Source organism: Zalophus californianus, chromosome 2 (genome assembly GCF_009762305.2).
Source record: "Zalophus californianus isolate mZalCal1 chromosome 2, mZalCal1.pri.v2, whole genome shotgun sequence".
NCBI classification, from domain to species: Eukaryota; Metazoa; Chordata; class Mammalia; order Carnivora; family Otariidae; genus Zalophus; species Zalophus californianus.
This window is the reverse complement of record NC_045596.1, coordinates 156,716,232-156,739,498: the sequence shown is the minus strand read 5'-3', so window position 1 is coordinate 156,739,498 and position 23,267 is coordinate 156,716,232. Positions and strand designations below refer to the sequence as shown.

General features: G+C 34.6%; 1 protein-coding gene across 1 annotated transcript in view; it reads left to right on the top strand.

Moving 5' to 3' along the window:
* ADAM7 (ADAM metallopeptidase domain 7) overlaps positions 1-23,267 on the top strand; it is a 95,622-nt gene that overhangs the window by 60,818 nt on the left and 11,537 nt on the right. Inside the window, exons 10-17 of the mRNA XM_035726360.1 lie at positions 2,363-2,531; positions 5,876-5,960; positions 7,771-7,901; positions 9,460-9,634; positions 11,731-11,820; positions 12,816-13,011; positions 13,421-13,523; positions 14,522-14,711. Of these exons, the coding sequence (XP_035582253.1) occupies positions 2,363-2,531; positions 5,876-5,960; positions 7,771-7,901; positions 9,460-9,634; positions 11,731-11,820; positions 12,816-13,011; positions 13,421-13,523; positions 14,522-14,711 (1,139 nt within the window). The remainder of the gene's footprint in view (positions 1-2,362; positions 2,532-5,875; positions 5,961-7,770; positions 7,902-9,459; positions 9,635-11,730; positions 11,821-12,815; positions 13,012-13,420; positions 13,524-14,521; positions 14,712-23,267) is intronic.

Sequence of the window (23,267 nt, the reverse complement as noted above, 5' to 3'; positions counted from 1 at the left end):
GTCTTACCAACCTTCAGTCAGATGGGACAAAAAGGCACTCTTCATAGGGGGTGGGGTATGTCTCATCTCCCTTGCCTGGGTGGCTACTCCAGGCAACTCTCAATTTCCCAAAAAAGCTCTCCAGTTAGAAGGTGCCAGAAGCTACCCTCAGCCTTGGCTAAAAATTAATCCTCCTGCCTGTATGTAGCTCAGGAAGTCTTTACACCTGGTATTGGTTTCTCCCACTATCTGAGAGTAGATTATTCCTGTTAAATGTTTCATAGGCCAAAATAGCATAAAGCTAAGAAGCAATTACTATTAATTTATATGGGAATGTTTTTGAGCTAAAAAACAACTTCTCTTAGGCTTTTCTGGTACCTTAGGACACATCTTGCTAATCAATGCACAAAATAAATTGAGATAAAGCACTGATGCTCACAGACATATTTCAAAGCTATGGTGGCTTGATGCTGAGATTCTGAGTGTGGTCCCTGGAGAAAGAGCTCAGCAGTGCCACCTACCTGAGGTGTGTGCTGCCTCTACAATGGCTCACCACAAAACAAACTTTGAGCATTAGTTTTGCTTTTTGCCCTTTCTCATAAAAGTAAAAATCCCCTTCAGATTTCTTTTGTTCAGTGAAAACAGATTTTAATGTAGGTCTTTTGTGAAAGTAAAATAGCATAACATAAACTCAAAAATCAATTGGCTTTTTTCTGAGAGTAATCAGCTCTATCCACCCACCTCTTGGCTCAAGCCATCATTGGTTCACACAGCTTTCAGGAATGTCACTAGCTCTTCTGGTCAGATGGAACCAGAAGACTCTCCCCATAGTGGGTGGGGCTGTGTCTCAGTTCTCTTGCCTGGGCTACTCTCAATTTCCCAGTCTTCAATCAGAAAGGGCCAGGAGCTACTCTTGGCTTTGTGTGGAATTAATTCCCCTGCCTGTGTGTAGCATGGAAGGGCTCATGCCTGGTACTGGCTTTGCTCTGAGGGTGATCTGCTTTGCTCCTCTGCCTCTCAGCTCAAGCTCCTCTTGTCCTGTTTCTTATATTTTGCAATTGTCTTTATCACTACCCTAACACTGATACAAATATAAGACTCAGTCTTTCTCTGGGTTCCCATCACCAAAGTAAACATAAATACAAAACTGGTGCATATTACTGAACTTTTACTAAAGATTTTCAGTTTAGATTGGGAAGTCATACTGATCCTTTATCCTCCACAGTGCCCATACTCATTATTTTACTTCATCCTCTCTCATTTATTTTCATAATGCCTTTAACCCCTTTATCTCAGAAATTTCACAGTTTTTTTCTCTACTATGAAGAGTGAATCAACTCTTCACAATCTCCCAAATATGTATATCCAAACCCATCCAAGCATTCTATAGATGCAGCATGGTTTATTTTATAGGCTATGTTCTCACTAGAAGAGAATGCCTTCATAGGATGACAAATGATAACTATTGTTTCCTTTTGTACTTTCTCCAGTTTTATGAACCTAAAGCCTACCCATGAATTATAGAGCCTTCAATGAGACCAGGTTAAAAAAAAAATTCTTGTTCTGTGGGACCTGACTCATAAGGTTTATTCCACAATAAGGTCAGGGTCAAAAGGAATGGACATTACAGGCTCCAGTATGGATTTGAGATCATGATTTGACTAAAAGTCTAACTTCATGATTGTTTAAAGGAAGCCTAGTTCTCAGGCTTATGTCTCAAAAATCCTCGTATAATATTTGCTTCAACTCTGTCTTCTTTTGTGCTGGCATCAAAGTATCTACCAAGTTAGTGTTTACAAAAGCAAATGGGAATGAGGTAAAAAGGCTTATGAGCTATAGCTGTTGGTGCCTGTTTTGAACTATCTCCAAAAAGATTTCTCATACAACAAAGTAGTTCCAAAAAATCAAACAAAATATGGCAGCTAAGCTGGTTTTTGGTTTTTGAAAACCATTATCAACATTCTATTCTGCCATAGAACCAACTAATGACTTAAATAGAGAAATAAAGAACAGTCATCCCTCTGTGTGCCACTATTAGTAAATTCACATCTTCAGGTCAGTTATAATCTCAGAGCTTTACTAAATTATTTATGCTAGACACATCTTGAGTCCAGTGTCTGTAAGGTTTATCATATTCAAAGGTAATCAGGTCTTTTTTTTTTTTTTTGTTAAGTTTTTTTGTTGGTCATGGCAATTCACCCAGTATTCTGGGCAATTTATACTACATTCTGTTTCAATATAACCATTTGTAAAATAAGGCCTACACTTTTTGTTTATGTACCTCACATGTTAAAATTACTTTATTTTATTGTAGAGGAATATAGTAATGATGAAGAATCCTTCTGTAACTTGACTCTATGAAAATTTATTTCTCCTTTGACAGATTATAAAACCTTGGACATTCATGTGACATTGGTTGGCCTTGAAATGTGGACAAATGGAGATAAAATAGACATAGATTCAAATATAGAAAATACCTTATTGCATTTTTCAACTTGGCAAGAAATAATCCTGAAAAAAAGGAATAATTTTGATCATGTCCTATTACTCAGGTATGTAAGTGCTCTATTTTCCTGCATATTTTAGGTGGATTATAAAAAAGAAAAGAAAACAAAACAAATGAACAGCAACAAAATACTTTTTAAAACAGTTGACTTTTGCATAGTACACAGTGACAAAATGTTATGTCTAGCTATACATAAAATTTCCAAATGAAATTTTTAATAATCTTTCTTTCTAATATTGATTAATACTAGAAAGCAAACATATGATATATTTACATTTCTGGTCAGGGTTGAAAATGTCATCAGATAAGTAATGTACTTTTAGAATCAATTTACTTATCAGCATCCAGCCGTAACTCCCTTAATTCTTACATGCTATGCCATTCCAAAACTCCCCCAAAACCCACCTTTCTGGGAAAACACCTCATTCTCTGGAAATTTTCCCTCAATAAAGTATCTCTATCCAATGAATAGCGCTTCAAGAGCATCTCCTCTACTATTCATAATGGTGGATAACTATTCTGCTGCAGCTTTAATATTCCTAAGTAAATGAAGTTTTGGATTTATCTACAATATTAGGTCATTCCCAAGAAAGCGGGGCCATTTTTTATCATTTTTGTAATTCAAAATAACTACCACACAACTCAGCTTATTAGGAAATGATAAATAATTGTGGAGCTGAACTGACTTTAACCTTGTGTTAACCATAGTCCTGTTATCCTAATTAAAGTATGAAAGCACAACTTTGGAGCAATGGAGTCTTTTAGCAGGTTTTCTGGTGCCCTTAAGGCTACTGTATAACAATGGTACCCGCTTTACCTACTTCACCTTCCTATAATAGCAGTGTTTCTCCTAAGGTCTGCAAACACATCCTACAAATGTACTTCCTAACATTATCTAAATGTTCTTTCAATTTGAACTTGGAACTGTGAACCTTCCAAAGCCTATAGTTGGAGATCCGGTCCAGCTCTTTGGCAGATTGATGAGAGTGAACCACATCTCTAAAGTAATATCATTTCTGATTTTCATAACTGGGATGGCCCACAATTATCTCCAGGGGATTGTTGTACCTGACTTGGACTCAGATATTCATGCACTAGTATGCACCAAAATTATAGAGGTTAAAGTAAAATATCACCATAACCTTCATTGTGCACAAGATTAGCCTCTTTGCCTATTTCTTGGACATTTTTTAAAATACTTAATAAATTAGTCTAGAAATATTACATGGCTATAAGCAAAAAACTTTTTACTTTCATGAATGTCTTTTATTCTGAGCAGTAGCTTCTTACACAATAGTATGTCTGCAAATAAGGAAATGAGAAAAGTGCTCCTAAATATCAATTGGACATCATATTTGGGACTTCTTATGTGTTGACTTTTTGTATGTCTTCTCATCTATATTCAGATAGCACTAGAAGTGGTAAGACAATTTATATGGCATTTTCATGTTGTGATTTTTGTTTTTAAGTAACCATGAGCAAATTCAGAATCCAGATTGTGCTTGCTCTGATGTTTCATCTCCATAAGTGGTATTCTTCCAAGAGCTCCAGAGTCTAGGAAGACCAAAATTCTAAATTCCTCCAAGATACATAGCCAAACACTGAGACAAAAATGTAGGACATTTCAATAGTAAAGAAAGAAATAGAGCATATCTTCCTTTTTTCTTTTTTTTTTTATTATTATGTTATGTTAATCACCATACATTACATCTTTAGTTTTTGATGTAGTGTTCCATGATTCATTGTTTGTGTGTAACACCCAGTGCTCCATGCAGAACATGCCCTCCTTAATACCCAACACCAGGCTAACCCATCCTCCCACCCCCTCCCCTCTAGAACCTTCAGTTTGTTTTTCAAATTTCATTGTCTCTCATGGTTCACCTTCCCCTCCGATTTCCCCTTCTTCATTCTTCCCCTCCTGCTATCTTTTTCTTTTTTTTTTTAACATATAATGTAATATTTGTTTCAGAGGTACAGGTCTGTGATTCGACAGTCTTGCACAGTTCACATTGGGGAGAGCATATCTTTTTGATTAAAAAAGTTGAAGACTGAAAGGGGTCATGTAGCCTGACCGCGTTTCTCATATTTGAATCTTCTTAATATATTGCAAATGTGGTCTTCCAGCTGGATGAGGGAACAGAAAGAAGGGAAATTGAGGACAAAGCAGAAGCTGACACCCCACAACCTCCCCATGGGATATATGTGACATTCCTCAGGCACTCCTGGCTGCCCTAAAGGGAAAACAAATAGTTAACTTATAGAGATCACAATCCTAGAAGACGTGAGTCTCCCTCAGTTTACAAATGTCTTAGCAATCTACAAGAACAAAGCATTCTTATCCATCAATAACTTAACTTCCAGAAGGAAATGTAGATACAATTAAATGCCCTTATAACCTGCAGCCCATTGACAGATAATTGAAGCAGCCAGAGTGTAATGTTCCTCCAGGAAGTTCCCAACTATCTTAATGTTAATGCCTTATTAGAGGGGTAAACAACCTTAACTTGACAATGGCAAGACCTCCAGTATCTTGTGAGTCTGATTTAGCATATGAAAGTTCTTTCAGAAACCTCCTTTTTTTCTTACCTCCCCCAGCCCCATAGTATATAATCAGTCACCGCTCACAACCCCGGGGCAGCAGAACTTTCTGCCCACGGGTCCTGTCCCTGTGCTTTAATAAACCACCTTTTTGCACCAAAGACATCTCAAGAATTCTTTCTTAATCCTTGGTTCTGGACTCCACCCCATTGAAACTCATCTATATCCCAAGACCCCATCAAGCTCATGATCGCTCTTTAAGGTGGTCCAACTCTTAAATGTTCTTGAAAACATGTCAAGTCTGGATTTCCTTCATATACACATCTACATCTGTCTTTTTAGGTAATCCAGGAATAGTTCACACGACAACTCTTTTAAATGTTTGATTATAGTTATCTAATCCTCTATGAGTTTCTATGGTTGATTAAAATTTTCTAAAAATTTTCACCATAGCTAATAAATTAATCATGATATTGAGTCTATTTACTTATGTTGTATTTTTCCCTCCAAACACTTTTTACCTTAAGTTTTTGGTCTTTTAAGTGGTTTTATCCAAAGCTGAGTGTAGAGTAAGCCATGTAAAATTAGACTCTCACCTTATTATTTTTTTGAAAGTACTTTTTTTAGGATTTCAACTTTAGATCTTACTGATATTTTCAATACCTCTAATATACCACAAATTTTAAATGAGCTTAATAACAAACTAAGATCATCCTCAATTCTAGAACTCCACCAAAAAAGGCACTTTTATGTGCAAACGCACTAGCATTGTGAGGATTCCCTGTAATTCAATCTTTGTGTTAATTAAACCACGGCCTCAGACTGAAGAGTGTATTTGCATCTTGTTTATAGTGGGAAGTGGCTCTACACACATGCACAAGGAACTTCTTATTCAGAGGGTATATGCCGGCCTTATTATTCCTCCAGTGTTGTTAAGGTAGGCTGTGTTTTATTTGTTATATAACTTAATCACAAAGTTTGAATTTAATTTTTATAAATTTTCTGTGTCCTATTGAAAGGAACGAGGGGCACCTGGGTGGCTCAGTTGGTTCAGGATCCAACTCTTGATCTCAGCTCAGGTCTTGATCTCAGGGTTATGAGTTCAAGCCCCATGTTGGGCTCTGCTCTGGGGTGGAGCCTAGAAAGAAAGAAAGAAAGAAGAAAGAAAGAAAGAAAGAAAGAAAGAAAGAAAGAAAGAAAGAAAGAAAGAAAGAAAGAAAGGGAAAGAGGCCATGTATTGAATTCTGTCATATATTCCCACCAAGATATGTCATGATTAAACTGTATGTTTCCTTTATTATATAGGAAAATAAATGTTTTATAAAAAACTACAGATGAACAATTAAGGTAAACCAGTGTTGTTCAGAACTTTAAAAATCATATACAAATTAACATACAGAGATTACAAAAGCTTTTTTGCATATTATATATAGTTATTTATAAGGACAGGTAAATCATACAAATTAACATACAGAGATTACAAAAGCTTTTTTGCATATTATATATAGTTATTTATAAGGACAGGTAAATTACACAAAACTTGACGGCTGAGTTAGCAAGGGAAGATAATTGTTCTTGTGCTGAAAATAGAGTGCATAAACCATTTAAAATATCATATCAAGACAACCTTGAAATTCATTTTCAGAAAAAGTAAGATGTTCAAAATGCTGACTTATCTATTTTATCTGGTATTTTTCCCAAGTCACTAAGCTTCTAGTAGATGCTGTCCAAGTAGTCTTATCTAAGTCTTATTAAGACCTTGGGGCATTTGCCTTCAGCTCAGGTCATGATCCCAGGGTCCTGGGATGGAACTCTGCATCCTTTCCCTTCTCAGCAGGAAGCCAGCTTCTCCCTCTCCCACTCCCCTGTTTGTGTTCCCTCTCTTGCTCTCTCTCTCTCTGTCAAATAAATAAATAAAATCTTAAAAAAAAAGGCCTTGAAATTAAAAACTTGTACATGATCTATTTATTACATGGTTCTTTTTATGATTATGGCTTTGATTATGGTATTTTAATAGCACAAATTTTGCATAGTAGAGTCCATATAATCTAATATAGCTGTCACCACTCCAATTATGACATTACCGTCCATCCAGAACACATTTTAAACTTCAAATGAGTAAGATGAAATAATCAAATTAGGCGACTTTTACCTTTACAGTAACCTGATATCCCACCCCTTTTTGGAAATTAAGTTTTTATACTTAATATAGAGATTAAAACGTGAAATAGAGCTACCACCAGAGGGAACAATCAACTCTGCCTTGGATTTCAAATCACTGAACTTCTGGTTTTCTTCATAGTAGAAATTTCCTCCTCATGATCACATACCACTGTTGTGCAGTGTGAGACTGTACTCTGAAAAGATGAACCTCGCATATTTTTTATTTTTGCCACCTTTGAATATCTCGTATATAAAATGTTTATTGTATTGTGTAGGACATTAGTTTATAATTTTTAGCTATCTGTAAGAATGAGTTTATAGAAATCCAACAATGACTATTACTGTGCCACAAAAAAGAATTTCAAAATGTTAGTTAAGACACTCAAAAGGTCATTTGTCTAACCTCATTATAGAATTAAAGGAACTGAGGGCAAGACAGGGAGGTAACAAAGTTCATGGCCTCTCAAATAAGTACTAGTTAACCAGAAGCTAGAAACCAGGTCTCAACCAATAGTTCTAAACACTATGTCCTAGAGTGCATTATCTTATAGAAATTTCTAATGCACATCTTTTCTTGGCCTCAGGACCTTTTGCCTGACCTAAATGTAGTTGCAAGCAGAATTGCACATCAGCTGGGGCATAACCTTGGAATGAAGCATGATGATTACCCGTGTAGCTGTAATTTTGAGAAATGTGTGATGGATTGTGGTGGAAGGTAATATTCAAACAATGTAGAGAAGACATTTAAATATTTTGGGTGTCGCTCTTGGTTAGAACTCCGTATTATAAAGATATATTATTATTATGTGAACATTTTCCTAATATATTCCATAAGGTCTATAACGAAACCAGCCATGATAGACTGTTGCCCTTTGGGGCTAAATCTCATCAGTTGGTAGTGTCTGTCCTAGTGACATGGTGAGAGAAATTCTAAAACTCCATCTGAACATATAGCAAAAATATACAATGATTAATTAGTAAATTATACTAAGGTGCCAAGGAGAGGAATACACTCTATGTGCCTTGTTTTATCATCTTCGCTATAAACTTTAATTTCCTCCTTCAACTCTTTACTCAAATGTCATTCTCAGCCAAGCTTTCCCCAGCCACCTGATCTAATTTTTCAATCCTCTCTCCTCATATACATACTATGGTATTATCCATCCCTTTCTTCTTTGTTTTTTTTTTTCCATTCTTAGTATTAATCACTATCTAATATAGTCTATGCATTACCTACTTAAGCTTGCTTATTATTTTATTCTTCCAACAAAGTATAAACTTCATGAGGTCAGAAGGTTTTGTCTGCTTTCTTCACTGTTTTATCACACTGTCTAGAAAAGTCCGTTACATACTAAGTACTCTATAAATAGTTACAGAATGAATGAATGTCCTATATCCCCCCACCATGCTGTGAATCACCTGCAGCCAGCTCCTAAACTTTACACATTTTTGAACTCCTTCACAGAGAGTACATGGTGCATTTCATATAAGGAAAGCGTTTATAATGATATCAGTGCTTCTATATATTGATTAAATGAAGTAGTGAAAGCACCCAAGTACAGTGACTGGCATAGAGTAAGAACTAAGTAACTGATATCTAATTTTATATCATTATCTACACAATTAGTAGTATTTTTCAGGGCCCCACCATTCCAAAGTAATGTTTTTAAGCCTCTAAAAGTCTATCTATCTCCATCATGTGTCAATAATGTCAAGGGAGTCAAAATAAAGACAGAAGGAGGTCTTTTTAATCTTTGAACTTTTCAGAAGGATAGTGCCTACCTAGGATGTGTAAGATATTACTAAATAAATCATTTGTTTCAACAATGTTTATAAAGAACTACTTTGTGCCAGGCATTGTACTAATTAGTACTTATTTAAAAAAAAAATACAGTCCCTGCATTGAGAAGCTTGTAATCTTGCATAAATGATAAACAAATATATAGATTGTCAAGAGGAACAAATAAAAAATGATCTAGGAGCAGCAAGCATGTTCAGTCTAAACTGTGGGCTTCAGGAAGGACTTTCTGGATGATACATAGTCAGAGTATGTTCACAAGAATATCATGTGTTGGTTGTTTCAATAAGACATTTTCTATAATAAAAGCCCACTTGCTACTCTCCTATTAACAGTAAAGTAGGAGAAGTAAATGGACTTCTGGAGTTCATCATTTATATTTATTCTTTCTAAATCCTTCATTAAAGTTTCATAGCTATTCTACCACTATGCATTGATAAAATTAATCTTTATTTTTAACTCATTTGAACTCTAGCATTCCTGCACTAAAATTCAGTAAATGCAACAGAATTCAGTATCTGCAACACCTGAAGGATTATAATCCAACATGCATGTTCAATATTCCATTTTCTGATAAATTAAGTAATTACCCATATTGTGGAAACAAGAAGTTGGATGAAGGAGAAGAGTGTGATTGTGGCCCCATTCAGGTATTTGCAAATAATGTCTTTAAATTACAAAGTTTAGGGGCACCTGGGTGGCTCAGTTGGTTAAGCGACTGCCTTCAGCTCAGGTCATGATCCCGGAGTCCTGGGATAGAGTCCTGCATTGAGCTCCCAGCTCAGCAGAGAGCCTGCTTCTCCCTCTGACCCTCTCCCCTCTCATGCTGTTTCTCTCTCTCACTCACTCTCTAATAAATAAATAAATAAAATCTTTAAAAAAAATTTAAAAAATAAACTACAAAGTTTATACTCTACTAGAACCTAGGCAGGGAGTTAACCATTAATCAACCATGATATTCCTTATAAAGTTTTAAATAATGTGGTTTTTTTTGTCTCATTTCAAAACAAGTCATTGGTGTAGCCTCATTGCAAGGCATCTTACCAAGTCATGAATTATGTATAATGATCTTGCTGGAGACCCACCGTATCACATTTGCCTGGTTTGTATAGTAATTGGCTCTTCTTGTAAGAAAGGCCGGTAGGTGCTTTTAAGTCTGATCTCATGCACAGTAGGAATTTGTCCTCAGAGTTAGTCAGTTGAGCTTTACTCAGGGCCTATGAGGCTGGTCTCTATCCCAGCTGGACAGTTCATATTATTAGAAAACTCTGTCTTAATTGAGCAGAACCCTTTTAACCGTCCAAGTATTTATTGGAGCCTTGGTCTCAGGAACATTTAGAATATGCTTTTAAGACAAATTTTAATCTGCTTTCCTCCAACATAGAAGCTATTTCTGTTAAGAGCTTATCAAATAGGTATGAGTCCTAGACAATCAGTTCTTAAATTATCGTGTGTATATACATCACCTGGGGATGTTGTTAAAATGTGGATTCTGATTCTGTAGGCCTGAAGTGAGGCTGAGATCCTTATTCCCAGCAACCTGAAAGATTATGTTGATACTGCTGGTCTGAAGACCACATATGTAGTATGTACACTGTAGACACTACAAAATTCAAAACAAATCTAATAGTTAGTGAATCAGAGACTCCATGATCAGAGTGGGGACAGTGATATGTAAAGAGGTTGCAACACCTAGTTTTCAAATGTCTCAGATTAAATGTAAAGAGGCTTTTTTTTTTAAAGATTTTATTTATTTATTTGACAGAGAGAGAGAGACAGCAAGAGAGGGAACACAAGCAGGGGGAGTGAGAGAGGGAGAAGCAGGCTTCCTGCGGAGCAGGGAGCCCGATGTGGGGCTCGATACCAGGACCGATGGCCTGAGCCAAAGGCAGACACTTATGACTGAGCCACCCAGGCACCCTGTAAAGAGGCTCTTAACTTTGGAAATTGAGGCTTTTGCCTAGGCACATTCTTTAGAATGGTTCTACGGTTTCATTCTAACACAAGAAGTACCTTACATTACATTTTTCAGACAATTTCTTTTGCAATTTTAATTTTGTTCGAGCAGATAAGGCCTATGTGTCCATCCTGCTGTTATTATTTAATGATTCATTAAAACAACAACAAAGTTCAGCTTGAAATACTCAGCATCTTGAGGAAAATGTAAAATTAGATCTTCAGAAGTTCTATTATCTCATATTAAACCTTTAGTATAGAGAAGTAGCAGGACCCTTCCAAAGAATGGAAGTCATCAGGAAAATGGAATGTCAGAAACTTTGGACCTTGTAAGCTGCTGATGAAAATTCATTAGTGTGGAGTACTGAACAGCTAATTGGGAAGAAAACAAAATAGGGGCACCTGGGTGCTTAGTCAGTTAAGCCTCCAACTCTTAATTTCGACTCAGATCATGAACTCAGGGTCCTGGGATCTAGCCCTGCATTGGGCTTGGTGCTGAGCAGGGAGTGTGCTTGAGATTCTCTCCCTCTCCCTCTGCCCCTCCCCCTGTTCATATGCGCAAGTGCTTCCTCTCTCTCTCTCTCAAATAAATAAATAAATCTTAAAAAAAAAAAGTAAAACTTCCAAAGACCAGTTACAAGCAGTCATCTTCATATATATGTCATAGCCAAGGATCATGCATTTGGATTTAACTCTGAAAGACAAGTACTGATAAATTACACAGAAAACTTATTAAACAAGACCTTAACTACAAACCACTTACTGATTTTTAATTTTTTATTATTGCCAGGAGTGCACTAATCCTTGCTGTGATGCAAACAAATGTGTCTTGAGGCCAGGATTTACTTGTGCAGAAGGAGAATGCTGTGAATCTTGTCAGGTAAGGACCTGTGCTAGAACTAGGTTCTCTGTTTTCAGTTTATTAAGTATACATAGGATGACAGAATTGGCTGTCCACTGAATGACCCTACACTACTAATCCCAGATTAGCGTTAGGCTTGCTTGTCCCTCTTCTGGGTTGTTCTGACTTCTAAGCCCTGGGCAATGCTATGGCCTGGGGAGTGGAGAAGTAGGTATCACTTGGTCTTTTAGGAGTAGAGTTATATGATAAACATTATTCTTGTTTCTTTGTAAATCATTGCCAACATATTTAACCTCAGCTCGTGTGTGGTGGTGGTGGAAGGGGTAGCATTCCAACAGTGAACTAGGAGGGAAAAGGATTATACTGGAATTGGAAAGTGAGAGTGACTAGTACATGGAGATATATCCCTAGGAAAGGCAATCAGAAATCCAAATGACTGTCCAAAGTTTTAATGACATTACTTTCAACACACTATATTGTGAACTCACAAAGGAAAGGAAGCATGTCTTATTCATTTTCAAATCTTTCTAGGACTCATTACAATTAAATGCATATTGGGTGGCTGAATAAACGAATATTTCCATGCACTGTCCTCCAGCAATGAGTCAGGGTATTTTTCCAATTCATTTGGAGTGATGTGATTTCTTGGGCGTGGAGATTCCTCATTATAGATAGGCAGGGATTCCCAGTAGTATGTGTGTGCTGGAGATGGTATGTACTGGAGCAAGATGAACAGAACTCTTGCTCATTTCTCCATTTTATGTCCTTTCCAACTCTACCCAATGCTGTTCTAATACAGATTTTCAAAAACACCATTGTGTCATTCCTGAAATTACATAAAAGCCAACACATTTACAAATGATAATAATTCTCAGTGGAATGGAGAAGAAAGTGATGATCCAAACTTAAAATCTTTTTTTTTAAAGATAAATTAAATGGGTCAACCTTCCTCCTACTTAAACTTAACCTACCTAAATGTATCCAAGATTTATTAGTCTTTTTTTCTTCAACAGATGAAAAAATCAGGGTCCATATGCAGACCAGCAAAAGATGAATGTGATTTTCCTGAGGTTTGTACTGGCTACTCTTCTGCATGTCCTAAGGACAAATTCCAAGTAAATGGATTTCCTTGCAAGAATGCAAAAGGCTACTGCTTCATGGGGAAATGTCCCACCCGGGATGATCAGTGCTCTCAATTCTTTGATAATGGTGAGAGACAATTACACTGAATGGCTGATAAACATAATAGCTATTATGTTATTATCCTGTAAAGATTTGGGGGCAAGACTGAAGATAATGCCATTTGTGGCATTCTTCCCAGATCTTACCTTGAATCTCTCTGGATATTACCTTAATATTAGTTGATATTACCTCTAATATTAATTAACTAGCTCAGTATGTAGGTTAAGGTATGTTTGTTATTTTTTTATATCCATACTCCTCCATAAAATATCTTCCTGATGCAATAAGAGAGCTTTAAAGGGATTTATTTATCCCATTCTGCCTTACCCCTACATGATACTGAAGTTCCAATTACATTAGAAAAATAAGATATTTTATGATTTATAACGTTCATGTTTTTATTATTTTACTCTAATCATTCCATTTTGAATCCTAGAGGTGAAAGACAGTTCTGATCTCTGCTATGAAATGAATAAAAAAGGAAATAGATTTGGATACTGCAAAAACAAGGAAAACAGAGTAATTCCTTGTGAAGAGAAGTAAGTAACATGTAAAGAAAAGCAAGTGCCTTCTAAGAATTTTTTTGCAAATTCAGAACTTCTCTTGTTCTGACAGCTGCTAACCTCTTTTTACTGAGGGGATTAGGAGGAGAGGGAGTGAGGGAACGTGCACACATCCCTGACTGTGTAACTGGCATTTACATACTATATTTATGAGTAGAAGGTCATGGGATATAAGGAGGAAAGATGGGAAAGAGTTAAAATTCTTAGGAAAGAAAGGGAGGAAGAGAAGTTACAAAAAAAATAGGACAGAGCAAACAGGAGGAGGAAAATAAAGTGGAAAAGGGGAAAAGAAGCCAAGAGAGGGAAACAAGTGAAGCCATAACAAGAAAAGAAGAGTAGAACTTCAAATTGGAAGGAAGGGGAGAAGTGGAAGTTAGATCTGATTTTAAAAAGTATTAGCTGTGTCATTCTTCCAGATTTGTTATACTCAGAAAGGCTTTTTTTTTTTTTTTTTCTGTGCCACAAAACAGGATTTGGACTGAAAACAACAACAGAAACCTTTGGTCAAAGGTTTCACCTATTCTAGGTGAAACTGGGCAGTCACTTAACTTCCTCTTACTTCCAGTTGTTGCCTAGTCTGTAAAATGGGTATTATATAATATCAAACTCACAGGTTTGTTGTGAGAATTAACTGATGTGCTCTGTGCAAGAAAGAAATCTTCACATCTTGATGAAAGTTAGACTAACTCAAATTACTAATAGGAAATACCCTCCTGTAAACTTGAGCTAATACTGATTTGTGAGAATCACAGAACTATAAAGAAATACAATCATTTTACATCTTCACCTACTCATCACAGTTCCCAGCATCAGGACTTTGTCTAACCTTTCACCCTGCCTCTCTTGGTGCTTCTACAGCCCATTGATAAGCCTGGGTCTAGAGAAAAGTGGCCAGACCACTTCAATGCCAGCCTCATCTCTATAAATTTCTATTTCCTGGTCACAAGTCTGAAAATATTCTCCCTTTCCTTCAGAGATGTCAAATGCGGAAAGATACACTGCAGCAGAGGGCAGCATTCATCTCTTCCTGGAAAAGAAAAGATTAATCACCTTAAGAAGATTTCAAAGCAGAATATCACCAATGAGTGCAAAACTTTTATTTTATACCACAAGTCTAAAGATTTGGGCCTGGTTGCTCCTGGAACAAAATGTGGAGATGGAATGGTAAGATGAAAGCCCTTTGTTTTATTAAAACTTCTTGGTTCAGCCACTTCAAAACATTATTTTCTATAATTGGTTCCTGAGGGCATATATATGGGAAAGCAGAAACAAATGGGCAACTTTTTTTTAATTGAGCAAAGTGATAATAACACTGTAATAAATATTCATTTTGCCTAATCTCTGTTATACAAAATGATATGTGAATGTGATAAGTGTGCTTAATTAGTATCTTACAGTAGACAGCTAGTGAAATTGTAGACATAATTTTTTAAATTAATTTGACTATGAAGTAGCCATATTTTCTTCAATTATTTTATTCATTCAGCCATATTTATTGGGCACATACTCTGGTGCCAGTAGCCATACTGGACACAAATGATGAAAATATGAGTGTACATGAGAATTTCATAAATTAAATTATATGTATTACAATCTAACACAAGTGCTTTCATAGTGGTGTAATTAATGAACATTTGAGTCCAAAGGAAGAAGTGATTGCCTTCACTTGGAGAACATGAATGGCATATTATGATGCCATTAAATGAGTGACATTTCAGCTTTGACATGATGAACATTTTTCAATTCAGACAAAATGAGAAAAGACTTTTTAAAAAGAAATACCTACGTCATACGCAAAGGTATAAAATGAATGGCACAGTCAGGTAACTGACAATTTCAGTGTGACTGGAGCTTTGGGTAAAATGTCAGAAAATGAAGTTGAGCAGCTAGAATAAGGCCAGATCAGAAGAGGTTTATCATTCCAGGATGAAAACTTTAGAATGTGTACTAAAAACAACAGCCAACTCATCAAGGTTTATAAACACAAGAATATATGGAAAACATAATACTTTTTAAAAATTAGTTATTTTGAAATAATATAGTTTCTGTCTGTGATATATGTCCTCTCCTCTCATACCACCACCCACAAACATTACAGTTTCATTCATATAATGTGATAGAGAAATGAATTGAAAAACAAAATTCAGAATGTAAAAAAGGGAATTAGAATTTAATAATTTAATGGAGACTTATATTTCAGATCTCTATACTTAACTATTAGTTTCCCATTAAAAAAACTGAATATCAAAATGATGAAGAATCTACATTTGTGAAATTTTAAGTATGTGTATCAATCACATATTAGAAAGTTCAAGTACTTTCAATGATAGTGTGTATGTGGTATCAGGCTAAAGAAAATACCAAACAATTTTCTATTCACTCCAGGTAAGAAAAATCATCCAGGAATACTAAGCAGAAGTATGACTTACCCTTCATAGAACCCCATAATGAGTGGCAGTGATTGACCAAAGGAATTTATAGGGAAGCAGTTGTTACTGAATCTTGATCTTATAAGCATGTTTGACCATATGCCACCACATAGAGTGCCTATTTTTTCAAGAGAAGTCTTAATATAGAAGTATACCAATCACAATGGTGCCAGTTATTGGGTCAATTCATAATGAGGGAATTCATGAATAAGAAATGCCAGTTTATAGACGTATCACAAAGATACTAGTTATAGGCTTTTCATCTCATTTTACATTGAGAGACTATTTTTAGATATGATTAAATTAAAATGAGTAAAAACATTCTAGTTTCTCATAATAGTTTTTCTTTCTGGGTAAAATTTGATTTGGCATAGAAAATGAGGGCAAACATATCCCATTGCCCTTGGATGCCTTTTTCCTTAGTAATATAGATAAAAAAATAAAACAAAAGGAAAACAGTGAGAATAGATGAAAAGGGAAAGATAATAGAGTGGAAAGGAAGAAGAGTAGAGGGAGAGGGGAAGGAAAGAATAATACTAATTAGTCTTCTCTGGCACAAAAGAATTGCTGCAAACCTGTCTCTGTAGTTTTCTCTTTATTAAACATATAAAAATGGCAAAACCAAAATAAGAAACATTTCAATGTTTCCTTTAGTTGAGCCTGAAGTATGTGAAAAGAGATTTACATGGGCTTTAGCAGCATTTTCCAGTGTTTATTTGATCATGTATATATGAAAATCCATTCTATAAGGATAAGCATGAAGACAAATAGCAGCAGACAAAAGAATTCAACAGTGTGAACAATGGAGATTAATCTGAGGACTCACAGATGTTAGTCCCCTATGAAACAGATACACATTAAAAAAGAGAGAAATCCTTTAGAAATAAAGTTAAATTTATATTTTAATCAGATTTAAAGGAATATTAAATCTATAAAAATGGTATTATTTGAAAACAACAAGCACTGCTTTCAAATTACAAAATAAATCATAATTACTGATTTATATGTAATTTGAGCAGTAAACCATGAAATGTAGTAAGCCACAAAAAATAGTAAATTAGAAACTAAACCTCTTAACACTCAAGAATGAGATAAAGGAACTCTAAAGAAGAAAATGAATAAAAACAGGAAAAATAGTTCTAAGAAACCTGATATAGTTTTAATAGGAATCCTAGATAAAGAGACCATAATATAGGTAAAAGTGTAATTAAAGATATAATAATAAAAAAATGTCCCTGAGCTGAAGAATGTATAAAATAAAAACTCATTTAGTACCAGGAAAAATTCATAGGAAGAAGTGAGCATTTAGACTAACCTTCACAGCATGAAGTCAACAATAAAGAAAATGTTCTATAAGCACAAAAGAAGGCAAGTATCATTTTTCAACAACAACAACAAAAAACTATCAGGTTATCATTATATTTATCTTCAAAAAGAAATGCCAGAAAATAATGCAACAAAATCTATGGAGCTTTGGAGAATGGAAGTATTAGGACCCTAAAACCATACATACAGCCAAATTATTATTCAGATAGTAAAGCAATAGAAGGACATCCTCACATTATGATGAAAAAAACTATGGTAAATTAGACAGCATTTTTTTCTGAAAAGAAAAATAGTCAAGGAAGTACTCTAGCCAACTGGGAAATGAATTAAACTAAAAAGTTAAATGAGAAGAAAGAACATTAAGGAAAGAGTTGCAAGCAAGAAAATCTATACTAATTTTGAGTAAATTCTAGTTATTTATTATTCATGTGTTTATTATAAGAGCTTAAAAAATATATTGAATAGTGAATAATAACAATATTTACAAATTTCAATTTTCTCAAATACATGAATTAAGAAGAAGAAAAAAGAATAAAAAGTGTGACAAATGTCTTATCTTATGTAAGGAAGAGTTAATGCTTATTTAGTTTTGAAAACGATAAAATGATTTATATTTAAATATTTTAATGTAAACTGAATCCATGTTTAGAAAACAAAACATAGCTTTTAAATAATTGCAGAAAAAAGTAATAAAGATAAAAAGATAAGCTAAAATGTCTAACATTTAAAATCATATAATAAGATGAAAGTAGTAAAATTAAACATATCACTTATCACAATAAATATAAATGGATTAAAATTTCCCTATCTAAAACGTTAAAGTAATTTTTGAATTGGTGGCCAGAAAGAATTTTCAGGGAATTGCATCAGCAAGATGGTGGAATAGGAAGTGTCCCAGTAATATCTCCCCACAGCAACAATAATTTGGCAGCCAGTCATGGAAAAAGTACCTTTGTAGGAACTTTGAAATCCAGGTAGGATCTTGCAAAACCATGATGGAATCCAAGACCAGAGGTCCATTTTGAGAACAGACCCATGCCTAGGTGACAGGCTTATTGACCATAGTCCTGGATACAGATCCATAAATACCCATATCTCCTGCTGCTTGACTACAGCCTCATTTGGCTTTGGTACCACCACCAACAACATCGGCCTAGGCACTCTTGGAAGACACATCCATCCATACCCCTGGAGGCAGACCTGCAGATCTTGGTCCAACCACAGATCCTGAAATGGCCCTGTAAATTCATTCCATTCCTTCCTATCCCAAGTGAAGTTCTAGACTATCCTCCTGCCCACAGGATTTCTGGGAAACATGCCTGGTCCATGCACCCAGAGGCACCTTGCTCAATGACCCAACAGAAGCCAAGAATCCAATAAGAGATACAACCACCCATGCACCTAGAAGAAGGCCAGCCATCTGACTCAGGTGCTGTGGTAGACCCTTGTCACATTGCCAGTCCACTTGATCAAGGTCACAGAGGCACTCCTGTCCACCCAGATACTATGCAGAATCCACATCTACCCAAGCCCTTAGTCACAGAGCAGTAAACTGCAAATCTTACTACAGACCAGATGGCAGCCACATAACCTGGCTCTAGTCTCACTCAACTGCAATCCTGGAAGCAATCCCATCAGCCCAGGGATCGAACAAGAGGTTTTTACCTGACAAAACCAATCTGTAAAACCTGGAAAATATGTCTGCTCCTTGAAATGCACAGACACCAATGCAACAGTACATGAATCACAAAGATTCAGGCAAACATAATACCATCTGAAGAAAACTCATAAAGCTCTAGCAACTGATCCTGAAGAAATGGATATCTAAGATTTGCTTGACAAAGAATTTAAAGTAATCATTTTAAAGAAGCTCAAAAAGATGCAAGGGACCACAGATAGATGACTAAATGAAATCAGGAAAGCAATGCATGAACAACATAAGTTTAACAAAGAAATAGAAACCATAAAAAAAGAACCAAACAAAAATTCTGGAGCTGAAAAGTACATTATAGAAATGAAAAAGTCAATGGAAAACTTCAACAGCAGACTGGATCATTCAAAAGAAAAAAAATCAGCAAACTTGAAGATAAGTCATTTGAAATTAGAAAGTTGGAGGAACAAAAGAAAAAAGAATAAAAACTAGTGAAGAAAGCATATGGAACCTATATGACACCAATGACAAAAAATGAATATATGCATTATGTGAGTCCCAGAAGAAGAAAGAGAAAGAGAGAAAGGGGAATAAAGATTATTTTTTAAAATAATGGCTGAAAATTTGCCAAATATTTGGAAGGATATCAACATTCAGATTCTGAAAGTTCAAAAAACTCCAAGTGAGACCAATCCAAAGATTATCCAGAGATACATTATAACCAAATTGTCAAAAGTCAAAGACAGAAAGAGAATTTTGAAAACAAGAGAAAAGTAACTCATCATATAAAAGGGAATGACCATAAAACTATCAATAAATTTCTCAGCAGAAGTCTCACAGGCCAAGAGAGAGTAGGATGATATATCCAAAGTACTAAACAAAACAAAATAAAACAAAAAAACAAAATAAATAAACAAAAAACAAAACAAAGAAAACCTCTGCCAACCCATAGTGCTGTATCCAGCAAAGCTATGCTTCAGAAATGAAAAAGAATTAAAGCCATTCTCAAGCAAAAACTGAAGGAGTGCAACACCACTAGACCTGCCTTACAAGTAGTGTTAAACGGAACTCTTCAAGTTGAAACAGAGGATGCTAAGTAACAACATGAAAACATTTGTAGTATAATTTTCATTGGTAAAGGTAAATATACAGTCAAATTCAGAATGTTTTTAATACTGTGAAGGTAGTCTATAAGTGTATTTTAACTCTAACATAAAAGTTAAAAGACAAGAATATTAAAAATAACTATAGCTACAATAATTTGATACTGGGTACACAATATAAAGAGATGTAAAGTGTGATATTAACAGCATGAAATATGGAAGGAGGGGAAGTAAAAGTATAGTAACCACAATGATTAAAAAAAAAAAAACGCTAGTAGATACGCAAAAGATAAAGAGAAAAAACATCAAAGCATATCACTGCAAAAAATCAACAAAGCACAAAGGAAGACAGGAGAAGAGAAAGGAAGGAACAAAGAAGCTATAAAACAGTCAGAAAACAATTAACAATGAAAATAGTAAGTTCTTCACTATCAATAATTACATTAAGTCTAGATTTATCTCTCCAAAAGACACAGACTGTTGGGTTAAAAAACAACAACCAGGATCCAACAATATATGACCTACAAAACACTCATGTGATGTTTAAGGACATAGGCTTAAAGTGAAAGGATGAAAAAATATTACATGCAAAAGGCAACAAAAAGAGAATAGTGTGGCCATATTTATATCAGACAAAATACATTTTCAATCATAATCTGTCACAAGAAACAAAGATGATCACTATGTGATGATAATGGGGTCAATTCATCAAGAGGATGTAACAGTTTTAAGTATACATAATATGCACCGAACATTGGAGGACCTAAAGATATAAAGCAAATATACACTAAACAGAAAGGAGAAATACAATAATAGTATGGTACTTTAATACCCCACTTTCAACAATGGATAAGTTATTTACACAGGAAATCAAAAAGAATACAATAGGCTTGAATAACTCTATAGACCAAATGGACCTAACAGATATATACAGAATATTCCATCCAGCAGCCAGAGAATACACACTTTTCTCAAGTAAACTTGGAATATTCTCTGAGATAGATCATATGCTGGGCTACAAAACAAGTCTCAACACATTTAAGAAGACTGAAATAATATCAAATATCTTTTCTGACCATAATAGGAAACTAGAACTCAATAACAGGAGAAAATTTGGAAAATTCACAAATATTTGGAAATTGAACAATACACTCCTGAAAAAAAATGAGTAAAGAAGAAATTAAAAGGGCAGCCAAAAGATACCTGATACAAAGGAAAATGGAAACACAACATAGCAAACTTATGAAATGCAGCAAAACCAGTTCAAAGAGGGAAGTATATAGCGATAAAGCCTATCTTAAGAAAAAAGAAAAATTTCAAATAAGCAACCTAATGTTATACTTCAAGGAACTAGAAAAAGAAGAAAAAAACTAAGTCCAAAGTTAGCAGAAGTAAGGAAATAACAAAGATTTTTTAAAGCAGAAATAAGTGAAACAAGAAAGACAATAGAAGAGATTAAAAACTTGTTTTGGTTTTTAGAAGGTAAAGAGAATTGACAAACCTTTAAGTAGACTGACCAAGAACAAAGGGAGAGGATTCAAATAATGAGATTATAAATGATAAAGGAGACATTACAACTGATATCACAGAAATACAAAGGATCATAAGAGAATACTATGAATAATTATACAAGTTGAATATTTAAAAGAAATGGATAAATTCTGAGAAATATATAATGTACCAAGACTAAATGATGAAGAAATAGAACATCTGAACAAATAGGAGATCAAAACAATAATTAATAATCTCCCAACAAAGAAAAGCCCAGAACTGGATGTTTTTGTATGTGACAACAAAAGCACAGGCAAAAACGTAAAAATAAATAAGTGAGACTATATCAAAGTAAAAGATTTCTTCAGCAAAGGCCACAATCAAGAAAATGAAAAAGTAATCAATGGAATGGGAAAAAATATTTGCAAGCCACATATCTGATAAAGGGTTAATAGATAAAAATAATAAGTAACTCATGCAACCAATAGCAAAAAAACAAAAACAAAAATAGTCCAATTAAAAAAAATGAGCTAAGGACCTGAATGGTTATTTTTTCCCAAAGAAGATATACGAATGACCAACAAGCAAATGAAAAGGAGTTCAACATCATTAATATTCAAGAGAATGCAAATCAAAGCCACTATGAGATATCACCCCACACCTGTTAGGATGGTTATTATCAAAAAGACAACAAATAAAAACTGTTGGTGAGGATGTGGAAAAAAAGGTACCCTCGTGCACTGTTGGTGGGAATGTAAATTGGTATAGCCATTATAGAAACAGTATGGTGGTTCCTCAAAAAATTAAAGATAGAACTCCCTATGATCCTGGAATCTCACTTTTGGGCACATAATCTAAAAAAGTTGAAATCGGGATCTTGAAGAGTTATCTGCACTCCCGTGTTCATTGCACCATTATTTACAATAGCCAAGATATGGAAACAATCTAAATGTCCTTTGACAGGTAAATAGATAATGAAAATGTAATATATATATATATATAAAATATCACAACAATATATAATATATAATAACAGAATATATATAATGGAATATTATTTAGCTTTTAAAAAAAGAAGGAAATTCTGTCAGTTACAACAATGTGGATGAACTTGAAGGACATTTCATGTATACTAAGCAAAATAAACCAGTCACAAAAAGACAAATATTGTATGATCTCACTTATATGTGGAGGCTAAAAAAAAGCAGAGAGTAGAATGATGGTTGCCAGGTGGGGGAAATGGGGAGATGTTGGTGAAAAAGTACAAACTTTATGTTATGAGTAAATTCTGAAGGTCTAATGTAGATCTTGGTGGCTATAGTTAATACTGTATTTTAAGTGTTCCCAGTACAAAAAAAGTAACTAAGGTGATAGATGTGTTCATTAGGTTGTTTGTGGTAATCATTTCACAATGTATAAGTATACTAGTCATCATGATATGTACTCTAAATACACACAATTTTTATTTGTCTATTATACCTCTATAGAGTTGGAAAAGCATTTCTTTGTATATGCTTTTTAAAAGAAATGGATAAAAATAAAAATAACAGGTAAAAATTAAATAAATGGGTGAAGATAAGCCACGTAATAATTATAAGCAACAAATACAAGAATTTGGTTATAAAATGTACAAAAAATAACAAACAAAATTTAAAAGAAAGCTAATAAGCATAAATAAGATTAATTGATATTGACAATAACAAAATGCCTAATCGGCAAC